Here is a 15,379-nt window from a genome sequence, read left to right as displayed (position 1 = left end):
GAAAGGCTGGTGACCCATTTAACACTGAGAGTCAATGTTCTTGTCTATAAAATTGGAATACTTACCTCATTTTGATAAGACTTTTCCAATAATGTATACTGAGTACATCCATATGCAAGGGCCATTTAGAGTGAATGAAGTTTAGGTGTAGATTTCTCCAAGAAAAAATACCAAATACCCTTGTAAGGAAACTAAACAAAGTTGAATTCAAGTTATCTGTGACTGGTGACATGTACAGATGGGTTACAGGCCTGATATGCAAGTTCCAAACTATTTTCTCTTCATATTAATCTTCTCCTTAGGAATGTATGATGTACATAGCAACCTCGGGGAAAACCTGCTTACAACTTTCACTTGCAGACACCCCAAACTTTTCGTTATTTCCCATGGTGTAATTGAGACCAAGGCCTTATTGATTTTTTAGGGATTGCAAACAGAACGGACAAGAATGTGAGAAGACTATAGACTATGTTATGAGATATAGCACATTCTTCAAGCTCACAGAGTGTCCTATTGTGGTTCCTGTCACACTTCTATGTGGTGAGTAGTATCTGAACACCATTCAAGATTCAGTCCCTAATCTTTAATCTTCCTTAAAATGCCAATCCAGTTTCCTGACAACATTGCTTGAGCACCTAGATCCAGCCACACCTGAAGCCTTATATACATGGACTTTTCAATTCTGTGACTCAGTAATTCCCTCACTGTGATTAAGCATGTTTAAATTATGTTTGTGCAAGTGAGTTTTACCACATAACTAATCATTGTACCCTCTGCAGAGCCTGATACAGACTTTATCTGTTGAATAAGGGCCTCAAATGTTACCCATATAACTATTTTATACATTGGGAAATTGAGGTACACATTTTTTCTGTGATATAAAATATATGGCAGAAATTGCAAAGAAAGCTTTTTCTTAGCCTGTTTCTCAATTCACTGAAAAATGTTTCCAAAAGAAGGGAAAAAAAAATAGGATTAATTTTTTATCATTTATTTATTAACCATAAATTCATTACAAAATTGACTCTTACATATAATGAGAAATATTTGAAATCACAAAAAAATCATAACCATTTAAAATATTAAGTGTTAAATTATATTTTACATTTGTAGTATATCCAACATAAGCAATTATAACTGGATATCTGGTTATGTCCATATAGCAAAAAGTGTAGACAAAAAACAAGACAAATATGTTAAGAAACAGACTTACACTATAAAATGGTAGCTTGTGAAAAACAATTCTATTTGGCTTTGTGAGAAATAAAGAAAAAAAAATCCCATCTAATATTTACCTTAGGTGAGTCTTTTGGTAAAGGACAAGTATATACTTGTATATCTCAACTTCACAGGCAAGAAGTAATACTAATAAAGAGAATTAGCACTGGATGTGTTAACTTTATGCTTTCCTCTGTCCTGTGATGTATACCAGTTGTTGAATCCATTTTATTACAGTTGTTTTCTTGAATTAGATCAAATAGAACAATTATTTCTATTCATCACATTGTTTGTTTTCTTCAAATTTTTCAAAATTATTGTTTATCATCATTACCATCTTGAATCACCCCACTCATGAACCATCACCTGCATAGCGAAGGCTTTACAATTGTCCTTATGTTCCTGATACTATATGTGTATGATAACTTTTCACATGATCAGAGGACATCGGAAATATCATCAAATTTTAACAATTGATCATGGATTTTAATTTTTAAGTGTGGTCAGGTAAGAGAGTGCTGAACCCACAGGGCACTTGGCTTTTTTGGCCATTTAACACCTGAAAGCCACATTAATGGATCCTGGATAAGGGAAAGAGCCATGAAACCCTAAATGCTGAAGTTATCTGTATGGCCATATACACAATACAAAAGAGGTGAAAATAAACAAGGTTATGGTCAAAACTTAGGAGAAAAAAAAATCTATTATTAGAAAATGTTATACACAATAAAAATATTTATCACGATCACTATTTAGTCTGTATTTTCCCCTTTATTATAGTAAAATATTAACTGTGGTTTACTGAAGGGGCATGGTAAAACCATACAAGTTAGAACATATTTAGGTCAGAGAAATTTTCAGTTTATAAAACACCAACAAAAGAATTTTCCGTACATAAGTCAAGTGAATACCAAATGTCCGTTGATACAATTGTTAAGAACGTGGTAACTTTCTTCCACGTTACTATTCATGAGATAAGCCAGAGCAAGTTATCATAATTTACCACAAATGTGCTGCAATGTCTTTAAACCAAGCTGAGACAAAGTTTCATTTAAAATTTATCAAAAGCTATGACATTTTACGTGGTTTTGCTTTATGTATCAAATGCATTGTGCAAAACTTGAGAAATTCCTTATGATACGTAAAACATGGTAAAACCAAAAAAACAAAACCCAATGCCCTAGAGTCAATTCCAACTCATAGCGACCCTATAAGACAGAGTAGAACGGCCCCATAGGGTTTCCAAGGAGTGGCTGGTGGATTCGAACTGCCAAATTTTTGGTTAGCAGCTGTAGCTTTCAACCACTGCCCCACCAGGTCTCCTGTACACAGCAAGGTGCCTAAAAAACACAAAGTAAACGTTTATAGGCTGATCAACTTTATTTTACAGATTGATCATTTAGAGTTTCAAAATTGTTGTTGCTTTCTTGCTTCCTACTGTATTTAAGTAAACCAATTATTATTTTTAAACATGTCATTTAAAAAGGAGATATATTTCACCCACCAGGAGCACAGACACTGGAATGTAAAAGGCGCTTTAAAAATATATATGTATATATAGAACGTGTTCTATCTAAGTCCTGGGAATCCTCCCTAGAATAATATTAATAGCTTAGATGCTCCTTTATGGATTATTACAAATAAAAAATGAATGCTAACTAATAAAACCTTACAAAATGGATTCTTTGCTCAAATCATCAAAATAAAGCAAAAGCCAAATGCCAACAATGCAAGACATGTCTTTGTTAAAATAATTCTAAATGGCACACTCATGTTCTCAGGCACTGATTGGACAAGGTGACTTACTGAAAGATGAAAAAAATGGAGAGGCGTTCAACATGATGCATTTTATCATTAGCTGACATTTGACTCAATAAATGTAGGCAAACGAATTATTCTGGGAGGGATAGGGAGTTGGGGAGATGGGAAAGAAGGAGCAGTAAAAATATATATATTTTTTAGTTTAAAAGAGAGAAATCCTTGATGTCAGTATTTGTATTCACTCTGTGCTTACCTACTTAAAAACCAATGCCTGTTTTTCAGGTGCAAGTTATTCTTGAGTTAACCTGCAATACAAGTTGGTGTCAGGAAAAGAATATTGTCATCAGAGCAATGATCGCTAGTGTTAACTGAAAATGGCTCATATTTGGTCTTTTTAAATTGTGTATAAATTTCACCCACCATAACAATTGGAATGCCCATCAAAACTAAAATGGATAATGACCTGGAACGGCAGTGTTGGAGAAAAGTTGGTGGGACCTAACCTCAATTCTGAGAATCTTAGCAATTCTGTAGTCCAACCTCAGTGGTATTCTGCAGCTGGGAAAACTGAACCTTCACAACAGGGAAGTAACTTTCTGGGGGCCACAGCAGATGAGTGGCTAGACTGTCAGTCCCACAAGAAGGGTCACAGTGTCTAACATGCTCACATCTTAGCACAGTGCCTGGCACATAATAGGTGTTCCACAAATATTTTGGGTAGATAGATGCATAAAAGAATGAATACATGGATGACTGGCCGAAGCACTGCGACAAGGGTGGAGTTAGTCTAGACTACACTTTTCAGGAACGGGGGTTTATCAGCTCTGGGTCGTTTAGAATGATGACTTCTTCTGTTACTATGAATCCCTCAAAAATGTTTTTGCTTGAGCCAAGTTGGCTGAAGAGACGATGCCAGGTGCCTATAGAAGCTGGTACACCCTCGGCCATTTTGAAGCGATTGTCATTCTCTTTATCAGTGGAACTGCTAATTGGTAGAATTGCAACGGTTGTGAGGGACTGCTCTTCTCCAACCCCACCATGGGACATTCAACTTTCTGAACCCAACATTATTCACATCCATACTATGTCTGCTTGTTTTTACCCCACCTCCGAATATTAAAAAAAATATATTAGAAGTCTCAAAAACAGGTACTTGAGGTGGTAAATGGGATCATTCTAACACCGGAGTCTTCAGAAATGGAGAGGAACAAGGGAGAGAGAAACGTGAAAGGGTGAAGGCTGTAAATATTCAAACTCCTTAACCAAAGAAGAAAAGCTGTTAGACTAGTTATGCTTGGAACAGTCTATCTAGGTCTCAAAGAAATACATAAGCAATTGGAAAATACTTTTCAAGTACAGGACAAAGGGAGGAAGTCAACAGCAGTGTTGATGTGTAAACAAGTCAAATTTAGGCGAAAGAAGAGCAGGCATGTTTCATGATGGATTCTTGTAAGTCATTCCCTGCAGGTTTAAGTGGGTAAATTGAGAGTGACATGTAAAGTGTCAGGAGACAGTCTGGGCAGTCGCTTTCATGTTCTATACAGTCAAGTTCAAGTGTAAGAGAGTTCTTTGTAAACAGAGTCCATGGCAGTGCTTGGTGGTAGAAGAGGGGTCACTAAGACTGCTTAGGAACCCAGGTAAACCTCCAGCCTCCCGCCTCATCTCGACGCACAAAGGCTTGTCCCTGGTGGAAGGAATGTGTTTTCACATTACAGTGAGGGCTCAGAGACGTGGAAAAGGCCATCTCTGTCTTGTTGGGTGACACATCGGAAGTATAGTAAGGAAGGGTTTGCAGCTCTCCAGGAGGATTCGAAAGTTGAGAAAGGAAGTGAAAGTCTTCCCCGTGGCTGGTAGTGCTCTGTAAGGGGGTTGTTCTCTCACCTCCAGAGTCAATCGGCAGGTGCCCCTGGGGGGCATTTTCATAATCCACCGTGTCATCTGGAAACTGATGAAATGTGCTGGAAATTCTTGTGGGAGGGGAGGCGAGGGCACTGTAGTTAGCTGATAAGGTGTCATCGATGGTGTTGAGGTCTTTTAACCCAAGTGTTTGAAGGACCCAAGGGTCCACAGGGGGCCCAGGTTGTTCTTCACAGGTAGCAAAATCACTAGAGAGGTTTCTCTTGGCATTTTTGGGATGGGGAATCTCAAGAGAAGAGTATCTCTGCTCTTTGGGTTTCCTCTTCCCACTTTTGAATTTACCACATGCTTTGGAGAACTCATCTGATGACAGTAATTTCTGGGGAATTAATATGGAAAATACATATAGTCAGACACTCAACCAAGATCACTTTATTGACTGTTGCCTAATTATACTTCCTAAAAACATTTACTACCACCAGTTGCCATGGAGTGGATTCCAGTTCATATGTTGCAGAGTAGAACTGTACTCCGTAGGATTTTCAGAGCTGCTACCTTTTGGAAGCAGATCACCAGGCCTATCTTCTGAGGCACCTGTGGGTGGGTTGGACCGGCAACATTTTGGTTAGTAGTAGAGTACTTAACCATTTGTGCTACCCAGGGCTCTGAAAGGTATTTACTGGTGACTTTTTTCAATTCTTTAGAAAAATTGATTACATTTCTACTTTTTCTCATTGACTACACATTCACAAACATATGTAAAAAAATAATATATGGAGCCCTGATGGTGCAGTGGTTAAGAACTCAGCTGCTAGCCAAAGGTTGGGAGTTCAAATCCACCAGTCGCTCCTTGGAAACCCTACGGGGGTAGTTCTGCTCTGTCTTATAGGGTCTCTGTAAGCTGGAATCAAATCCATGGCAACAGGTTTGGTTTGGTATACAGGAAAATACATATTATACATATAAAACTGATTAGATGAGCTTCTGTTTCCAGAGTAAACCCTACGATGACAGTTTACCACCTAGATACATGAACTCATATTTTTTTTCATTAGTTGCTTAAAATTTGAAAGGAACAAAAGACATCTTTAAAACCACAATTCAGGAAAGTAACTATTATAATGAGCACAATAGCAACTACCACTCATTGAATACAGGCATTATCTCATTTGACACAGATGCTATTAAAATCCCCATCAGTGAGGAAACTGGGGCAGACATATTAGTGACTTGCTGGAGATCACATGTCTAGATTTAACCCTAAGCCATCGAAATGTAGATAGAACACCTGATTTAAACACGATGCATTGCTGATTCCTCTTATTCGTTAACTTTATCACATTATTCAAAATCTGGGAAAACTGAGACCAAGAGAGATAAAATTGGCAAGTTAATATTATTTACTTAATTTAAAAACTGCCTTTCATCATGGAATGGTGGCTGGAGTTAGGAGCCTAGACTAATCGGTGTGAGATGTGTTTCCTTTTTAACAAAACTAATCAAGTTGTAAAGGAATCAAATCTAGTATCTTTTCTAAACTGTCATATCCTGTGAGACTAGTAAGAGGCCTCACCAGCTTAGATTAACTAAAGAATTTCAAATAATGTAGCTTGTTTAGAAGTAAGGTAAAGATTGATAACAGGCTTCTGCTCTTTGGGTTTCCTCTTCTCACTTAGAATTGCAAACAGATAATAAAAGATACAAAAACCAAAGAAAGGAAGAAGAGCAAAAAAAAAGACATACGGGCGAACTATTTATTCTCATGTTATAAACAGTTTATTTGAATTTTAAAGTGCAGAGAAAAATGTGAATTAAAAACCAAAATAAAACAAACCAGTTGCCACTGAATTGATTACGACTCATGGCAACCGCAAGTATGGCAGAGTAGAACTGGGCTGGCTCCATAGGGTTGTCAAGGCTGTGATGTACGGGAAGCAGATCACTCAGTCTTTCTTCTGAGGTGCTTCCGGGCGCCTTTGAACCGCCAACCTCGTGGTTAGTAGTTGAGTGCTTAAGAGTTTGCACCACCCGGGGACTCTGAGTAAATTAAAAGGTAATTTGGTATATTTAATTGACAGTCAGGAGATCTGGGTTCTAACTGTAAATATTCCTGGCATTGTCCAGCTGAGGAGACTCCTAACCATTTGCAGATGAAGGTAAAAAAGGCCTTGAGTGAGAGAATGACTTAACTAAAGTCAAACAGATAATCAAAAGAACTGGGTGTCTCTTGGAGCCCTGGTAGCTCAGTGGTTCAGAGCTCGGCCGCTAACCAAAAGGTCAGCAGATGGAATCCACCAGCTGCTCCTTGGAAGTCCTACGGGGCAATTCTACCCTGTCCTATAGGGTTGCTAGGAGTCAGAATCAACTTGATGGCAATGGGTTTTTTTTTGGGTGTCTTTCAAATCTGATTCCCACTCTTGTGTTCCATGTGTCTAAGATTCTTTTGATTAACCTCTATTGTCTTAGCAATTCCCTTGAATGGCTTTTGATTCTTACGCAACTCAACTTGTAATGTATGGCTAAAATCTGCAATCTACACAAATAATACACAGAAATTCTTGGGAATGTGCTATATTTCCTTGAGAAATATCCATCCATTCCATTATCGCGTTTCAAATGCATTATTTATTGATCTTTTTACACTTAGATCAAGACGTATTACCCAAATGGTTCCTTTCTCAAACCACTGTTCCATTTTTATAAAAAGGAGGGGGATAGCTGCATACCTTGGCTTTTTCCTCAAGACATTTTACTAAAGCAGAATTCAGGTATTGTCTGAGGTGATTATTCTCTTCATGTAACCTAGCAAGTTCTTCTTCCTTCTGCACCAGAGTATCTTGGAGCTGTAAGAAGCAGACAATGGTGAAGGCTGCTCTACTATATTGACTTTGTAACCTTATAACAGCGTCGTTGCTGCTCTACCAGGCTCAACTTGATTATTTGACTGTTTGTTTTACCAACACGACCTCAACGAGCCCTAGCCCTAAAGGCCTAAATCTAATCCATGCCTCCTGATTGTTTAGTTTTCTGCTGTGAATTTTTTTTAATTATTAGTCTTTGCAAAGTGTTTGAAGAGATTATGGAACTTTCAAAATCGTAACCACAAGGGAATGGAGAGGTACATAGGAAAATAAGTTGCACGCAACTGTTTAAATATAGAAAAGGATGCTTGACAAAGGGTTTGCTGGACTCCTTTCTTGTGTATTAAAAAAATAAGCTAAAATAAAAAACAGAGAGATGGTTTGGCTTCCATCAGCCTCAGATGAGTCTGTTTGTATATCCAGTAGATTACTTTCTCAGGAACAACAAAAAACCATGGAAAATGAAGCAATTTTTCAATAACTTTTATAACCATCATCCCTTCCCCAAGTGGTTAGCTATTTTTATGGTTTAAAAATATCATCATCATTATATCGTTTGACCTTTCCAACAGCCCACTGAGGTAAGCAGCACGGAGGAGGAAAAGGCGGATCCAAGAAGTCACACAGGTAAACTGTGTATTAGTTGGAGCTTCACTGCTGGTCTTTCTAGAGATGTTTTTTTTCTTTCTTTCTTTCTGTGATGTTGATCACATAACTTTGCTCGCTCTGTGGACATATACCCACTTCGGTTTTAAACTGAAAGTCAATATATGAATTTAAAACAGAAAAAGAAGAAAGGTAACGTTTTAATTAAGACTCGATGGAGAACCCACTGGGTGGAACATGGTCGGTCTCAATGCTCCAATTACCCACACATACCTGCTTGTTTCGGTAGAGCTGAGAAGAAAGCTGGTTCTCTTCCCAGGAAGAGGAGTCCAGAACAGGGAAATTCGAGTCACTGGATGATTCTGTGTGAAAATAACAAATGGATAACTCAGAAAACACGTATTTGGCAGTTCACATGCAATAGGAAAACTCACTAAAGGATTTCTGGAAGTTTCATTAGCTCAATTACCTTTCTAAGGCATACCTATAGCCACCATACAGAACAAAGTTTTTAAAGCTTTCAGAAGAGACAAGAAAGCTGTGAGAGACAATCATTTATAGATTATATACTATAGCCATTAAAACGGGAGTTTTTAGGAGCAAAGAAGCCATATTCTTCCCCAGAATATGTATTCCTACTGGCTAAATTGATACTGTTCCATCTGCAATATTGATTGATTCAAATATCTGTTGAGTCTCCCTCCACTGAAGCCCTGGTGGCACAGTGCTAATAGAGCTCAGCTGCTAACCAAGAGGTCAACAGTCCGAATTCACCAGCCACTCCTTGGAACCCATTGGGGCAGTTCTATTCTGCCCTATAGGGTTACTATGAGTCGGAATTGACTCGATGGCAATGAGTTTGGTTTTTTTTGTTCTCCCTCCACTAGGGATGGAGTCCTGCTGGTGCAATGGTTAACCATTTGGGTGCTCACCGAAGGCTGGCAGTTGGAATCCACCAGCTGCTCCTTGGAAACCCTATGGGGCAGTTCTACTCTGTCCTCTAGGGTCACTAAGAGTTAGAATTGACTTGATGGCAAGGGGTTTGATTTTATTTTGGCTTCCACCAGGAATAGTATCGCAATTCAACTACATTTTTCTAGTTTTTTCTTATTTTCTAGACTTTAGCAGTTGATGACAGTGTTTGACTCTAGAATACAATCCTATTTTGCATTGCTATAATTTTCCCCAGATTGAAATCCTTGCCTGTCTTCCTGCAGTTAAATCTGATGGAGAGTATTCACTCAGAATTCTATGCGGTAGCACTTTTCACTCTCAAATAATTGGGAACTTGCTTCTTTGAAGAGCTTGATGAAATGTTTCAAAATGGTACCCAAACCTCATCTGTTTCAAGTGATGCCTTCTGATCTTTTGAGCTTCTTCACAGAAGTTTTTTTTTTTTTTTAATATATATATTTGACAACAAACTATACCTGTCCATAAACTATGATTGGGCATGCTGGATTGGTTTCCTGTTACTTTCTCTTCCTCCTCTCCTACAGGCCTGACTCTTGCCCTCCTCTACTTAAACTGCTGTTACCAAAATATTTTATTCAAAGTAGTGTGAAGAGTAAGGGGACAGAAGTAACATTTTATCAACAGTTTGGGTTCATATCCTTGGTCACTTTTCTCTGGTGCTTGTGGTGGAAAGCTAAAATTGAAGTACTCCTTCCCCTAGCATAAAGCGTAATTCGGTGTTAAAAAAAACCCCACTGCCATCGAGTCGATTCTGACTCATAGTGATCCTAAAAGACAGAGTAGAACTGCCCCATAGGATTTCCAAGAAGCGCCTGGTGGATTTGAACTGCCAGCCTTTTGGTTAGCAGCCGAGCTTTTAACCACTGTGCCACCAGGGTTTCCATTTCAGTATTTGGAGGGTAATTATTTGTTTGTTTGTTTGTGCCTTAAATTAAAACAAAAACAAAAACCAGAAAGGAAGAAAGCATGCGGCAGAAACCAGAGTAGAGAAATTTAATTTTGAGGCCATCTGAGAGTTTTTGCAGAAACTTGAGTGTTAATACAGAAATTCCTTTAATACTTACAGATACTGTTCACTCAATCCCAGAGTAAAATCCATATGTAATTTTCCATCATTATTATATGTCCCCCCAAAGATGAAGTAGGCTTTAGGTAAAAGGCGCCTGTTCCCTGGACTTCCTCTAGGTAATAAAAGCTTAAATTCGTATTTCTCCTTGCTTCTCTCTCATACCGAGGGAAGTCTTTCTGAATTTCAAAAAAAAAAAAAATGCTCTAACTGGTATTTTGACTCCATAACCATTCTCCTAGAGAGTTATTTATAAAGCTTTGACTCAGACACCAACTCCCTCAGTAAGGTGGAAATCCATTCGCACCAAGAGCTGTAAGATGTCGGGACAGATACATGATGTCAGACAGGCTAAGGACAGACTCCCATATTCACTACTCAGCAAGCACAAAACAGCAAGAAAATGTAGGAGTCTTTGGGCTCACTTTCACATTCCAAATCATTCCTTCTACAGAGCCCCGGCCCGTGATGCTTTGCAACCATGGGTGCTGGAAAAAGGCCCCAACTCAACCAGGAAAGCAGAAGAGCAGAACTTACCCTGTGCCTGTGGTGCTTGTTGGGGCTCTCTGTCGTCCAGGAGACCAGCAGCCCAGAAAGAGACCCAAGTCTCCCTGGAAACGTCAACACTAGATTCTGACGTTGTAGTGGAATACGGGCAATTACAGCCCTGGCCTCCTACAAAGTACTGGTCTTGGCAAGGCAGAATGGTGTTCTGTGAAGTTCAGCACAAGGGGGCCAGGGGGGTCCCAGAAGAAGGGGTGATGGGGATTTGGAAGGGGAAAAGACAAGAGAAAGATGCAGAAATTAGATGCAGTAAGAAACAGTAAAGGTGTTAAGTATAGATCCAAGACTTAATTACTAAAAGGAAATCAGCTTGTTGTACCCAGCACTTTCCTCAGGCTTTCTGAGCAGAGAACAGACTAGGATTGGATGGACCAAATTTGTAATACCTGGGCCTTTAAACAGGCTACCCAGAATTGAAGTAAAAAGAATTCTACTTACAGGCATTACAAACTACCTGGTTCTCTCTAGGAATTACCTTAATTACATTTCTAATAACCTTGAAAGGCAAGAGGCTGGGGTGCTAAGATGGAAATGGCTAGGGCATGACATTATATATTCTAATATCCTTTTTATAGTTTCTGAATGAGAAATTTGTCACACACACACACACAACATACATCATACCCGTATGTGTTTGTGTATATGTCTGTTCCAGACCTAATTAGATAAATATTGCTTCCAACTCACACCCCAATTCCAAGCACACACAGGATCATAAAGCCACTCCAAATAAACAATATAATCAAAGCTGAAATAAGTTAGTCAGCAAAGACAACGAGCCCTAGTTCGCTCCATCATTAGGTCTCAGTGTCCTTCCAAAGTTATCTCACCACCACGAACTGCCTGGCATGTATTCTCCCCTGTGTTCTGACCCAGTGAACATCCTCCTACCCACCCCCTCCTCAGACCTCAAACACAGTCTTTTGAGATAGCCAGGCAGGGGCAGGTATGCAGCCTTCCTGAGTTAATTTGTACAACAGCCCGTTCCTAATTATTTGTCAATGTTTAATCAGGTAAAAGCCATTCATTTCAAGCAGAGCTCAGGGTTGGACTCTTTTTGACCACTTTTGCCTTTTTTTTTTTTTTTTTTTTTTTTGACTTGAGGACTTTCTTGGGCATAACATAAGCAGAGAGAAAACAAATATGAAAGGGGCAAAAAAAAAAAATTAAGTCAATGATATTGCACTTTGTTAATATTCCCGGCAAGTTAAGTTTCAAAAAAAAAAGTCCAGTTCTGAAATAAGTCCAGCTTGGGCAGTTGCAGGAAAGAAATTCAGCCAAAAGTTTATCAAGTGCTATTTTCTTTTATTCTAAAAGCATGTTTGCAGGCTCCTTCCATGAGGTGATTCTTGGAATCAGAGCTGAGCAATTATGCAATTGACACCTGAGAAGAAAACAAACCCCAAATACTTGTTCAAGTCCAAGTGTTTGCAAATATGTGCATAATCTAGGGGAAGAGGTGAAATCAAAAGTGAGCACAGGTGGAGAGGGAGAGAAAGCTGCAGGTGAGAAAGGAGAGGAGAAATAACAAAGAAGGCAAAAAGATAAGAGACACAGAAGAGAGAGAGAGACATCAGACCAGAGAAAGGCAGGAATGACACGGGGAGAAGAAAAGGTAATTGGCCTAAGGGAGAAGAAATGACCTGTTCTAATGGGTAGATAGCAGAGCGGAAGAAATTGTAAATGCAAAGCTTACTACCCTGCAGAGCCCCAGGTTTCGCCAGTGGACTAGCTGACACCAGCTACTCACTTACCATCTTGCAGTGGAAGAAGGCGCTGCAGAAACTGAGCCCACGCTTAATTTTCCGTCAAGCCCGTCGGAGCCTTAAATGGGACTGAGGGGAGGAGCCAGGAGAGGCGAGTTCTAATCCGCAGGAGCTCGCGGTGCCGCCCCGGGGCTCTGGGCGAGCGCCGCCCTCTGCTTTGGCGCCAGGCTGTCAAATTGGTGACGTGTCGGGAGGCAGCCAGCAGCCTTCGCACCGGGGACGCCCCCGCGCCGGGGCCTGGGGTCCCGGGCCGTGGGTGGGGCAGGACCGCGGCGGTGCGCCCCCGGGGTCCCGCGCTGCTTCCCAACCGCGCCGAGCCGGCTCCGCGGGACCAGGCGACCGACGGGGCGGCCGGGGCAGGGGCGGCCCGGAGGCCAGGGGCAGGGCCCGCAAAAGAGGCAAAGGACGCATCGCAAGGATGACGGCTGCTCTTGAGGAGGCCCAGCCAGTGACCCCCGAGTTGGGGATGCTTCTGTGTACTTTCTGGCCACCCAACAGGGTGTGCAGCCCTGGTGGCACAGTGGTTAAGAGCGTGTCTGGTAACCATAAAGGTTGGCAGTTCAAATCCACCAACTTCTCTTTGGAAACCCTGTGGGGCAGTTCTACTCTGTCCTGTGATTTTTTTTTTCCCCCCTGTGGAGTATTATCAACTTAATGTATGACGTTGCAAGTTGATTCTGTGTGTGCGTATCAATTTTCCCGACTATAAACAAACAAAAAACCAAACCTGTTGCGGTCGAGTGGATGCCGACTCATAGCGACCCTAAAGGACAGAGTAGAACTGCCTCATACGGTTTCCAATGAGCGCCTGGTGGATTCGAATTACTGACCTTTTTGTCTGTTAGCAGCTGTAGCCCTTAACCACTAGGCCACCGGGTGTTAAATACGAAGTTGATCTGTACCAATTATAGAATGTACGTTTCACAGGGACGGTGCTTTCTGCCCGTTTTGTTCACTGCTTTTTTTCAAAGTGCCTGGGGCAATTTCTCACCGTAATAAATCCACCACTACCACCAGCTGCCACCAAGCGGATTCAGACTGATGGTGACCCTATGTGTTTCAGAGTGGAACTGCAGTTTCTTAGGGTTTTAAATGGCTATAACCTTTCAGAAGCAGATCGCCAGGCCTTTCTTTTGAGGTACCTCTGGGTGGATTCAAACGGCTAATCTTTCTGTTAGTAGCTGAGGACTTACTTTATTACCCTGGGACTCCCATGTAGTAAATAGATGTTGAGTAAATATTGGTCGAAAGAATGGATTAATGGGACTTATATTCAAGCTACAAATTTAAGAATCTAAAGTGTCTTCCTCTCTGTTGGCCCTTGCTTCATAACTAACAATGTAAAAAAAAAGATATTATAATTAAGAAAAATTGTTGTTGTTAGTTGCCATCAAGTTGATTCCGACTCATTGCAATCCCATGTGTGAACAGTAGAACTTCTCTACAGAGTTTTCAAGGCTGTGACTTTTGGGAAGCAGATTGCCAGGCCTGTCTTCCAAGGTGCTTTTGCATGGGTTCGAACCACCAACCTTTGGCTTGTAGTCTAGTGCTCATCACTTTGTGCCACCCAGCGACTACTAAAAAAAATTAGCTTATGTCCATATCTCTCAAAAGTATTTGATTCCAGATATCTTTTACATTTTATTCTTGTGTGGTGTTCTTATTTAATTCCTATGATGTTATATTCAGAGAAGAGGAACAATATCATGTTTTAAACCATTTATCCCATACCAACAATGGACAGCTCCTTTTAACTTAGCAACTAAATAGACACAGTTTTAATAGTAAACCTAAGAGGTAAGTTTAAAAAAACAAACCAAAAAAAACCAAACCCATTGCCATCGAGTTGATTCCAACTTATAGCGACCCTACAAGACAGAGTAGAACTGCCCTATAGGATTTCCAAGGAGCACCTGGTGGATTGGAACTGCTGACCTTTTGGTTAGCAGCTGTAGCTCTTAACCACTGCATCACCAGGGTTTCCAGAGGTAAGTTTACAGGGTTACAAATGTACCACAGAGCTTAAGAAACTTGACCAAGGTTAACACGACAGGGCCAGTGTTAACACAATTAGAAGTCGCAGATTTGGGATTTGAACCTAAGCAATCCAGCTCCAGCATATATGCTCCTTACCACCACACATAGTTTTCATTTGGCCTTGACTTCTTGCCACAGAACATTATAGCCATTTACGTAATGGAGCCCTGGTGGTGCAATGGTTAAGAACTCAGATGGCTAACCAAAAGGTCAGCAGTTCAAATCCACCAGCTGCTCCTTGGAAACCGTATGGGGCAGTTCAACTCTGTCCTATAGGGTCATTAAGAGTCAGAATTGACTCCACGGCAATGGGTTTGGGTTTTTTTTAGCATGTAATGGACATAGTGTAGGAATTGAGAAAACTTCCAATTCTGGCTTGCATTGCCCTTCCTTTAAACAGCTTTGACCCTTCTTTATCCTACTTGGTACCGTACTTACCGCTCACAGCATTTAGCAAAGTGCCTGGTACACAGCAGATGCTCGTTACGTACTCTGTGTCCAAAACGAAGAATTGGAAGAGGAGGAGGAAGGAGAAGGTGCCAGCTTTTGTGGAATGCCTACCATCTGCTCCATTTAGTATCAAGCATTTTTTAAGTGACCAGTAACAGGCTAGGTGAGCACTGACTGGAAAATAGGTGAACATGGTTACTTGACATTGACTATTTTCA

At 40.4% G+C, this 15,379-nt stretch overlaps 1 protein-coding gene across 1 annotated transcript; it reads right to left on the bottom strand.

Annotated features, from left to right (window-relative positions):
* Positions 1–4,594: 4,594 nt before the first annotated feature.
* GMNC (geminin coiled-coil domain containing) lies at positions 4,595–12,773 on the bottom strand. The gene is made up of 5 exons (XM_049880367.1): positions 12,663–12,773; positions 10,882–11,056; positions 8,577–8,665; positions 7,563–7,679; positions 4,595–5,215 (listed from the first exon to the last, which is right to left on the bottom strand). Exons 1-5 carry the CDS (start codon positions 12,663–12,665, stop codon positions 4,595–4,597), a joined length of 1,005 nt encoding a protein of 334 aa, XP_049736324.1. The 5' UTR covers positions 12,666–12,773.
* Between the last annotated feature and the right edge of the window lie 2,606 nt (positions 12,774–15,379).

The sequence above is a fragment of the Elephas maximus genome, chromosome 1, assembly GCF_024166365.1.
Source record: "Elephas maximus indicus isolate mEleMax1 chromosome 1, mEleMax1 primary haplotype, whole genome shotgun sequence".
Taxonomy (NCBI): Eukaryota; Metazoa; Chordata; class Mammalia; order Proboscidea; family Elephantidae; genus Elephas; species Elephas maximus.
This window is presented reverse-complemented; position numbering and strand designations above follow the sequence as displayed.

Excerpts from the sequence above, each read along its gene's own strand:
- GMNC (XM_049880367.1), bottom strand. Across the intron at positions 8,666-10,881 it reads ACAAGCACCACAGGCACAGG|AATCATCCAGTGACTCGAAT; the intron begins GTAAGTTCTGCT and ends ATTTTCACACAG. Across the intron at positions 7,680-8,576 it reads AGCTCTACCGAAACAAGCAG|CTCCAAGATACTCTGGTGCA; the intron begins GTATGTGTGGGT and ends TGCTTCTTACAG.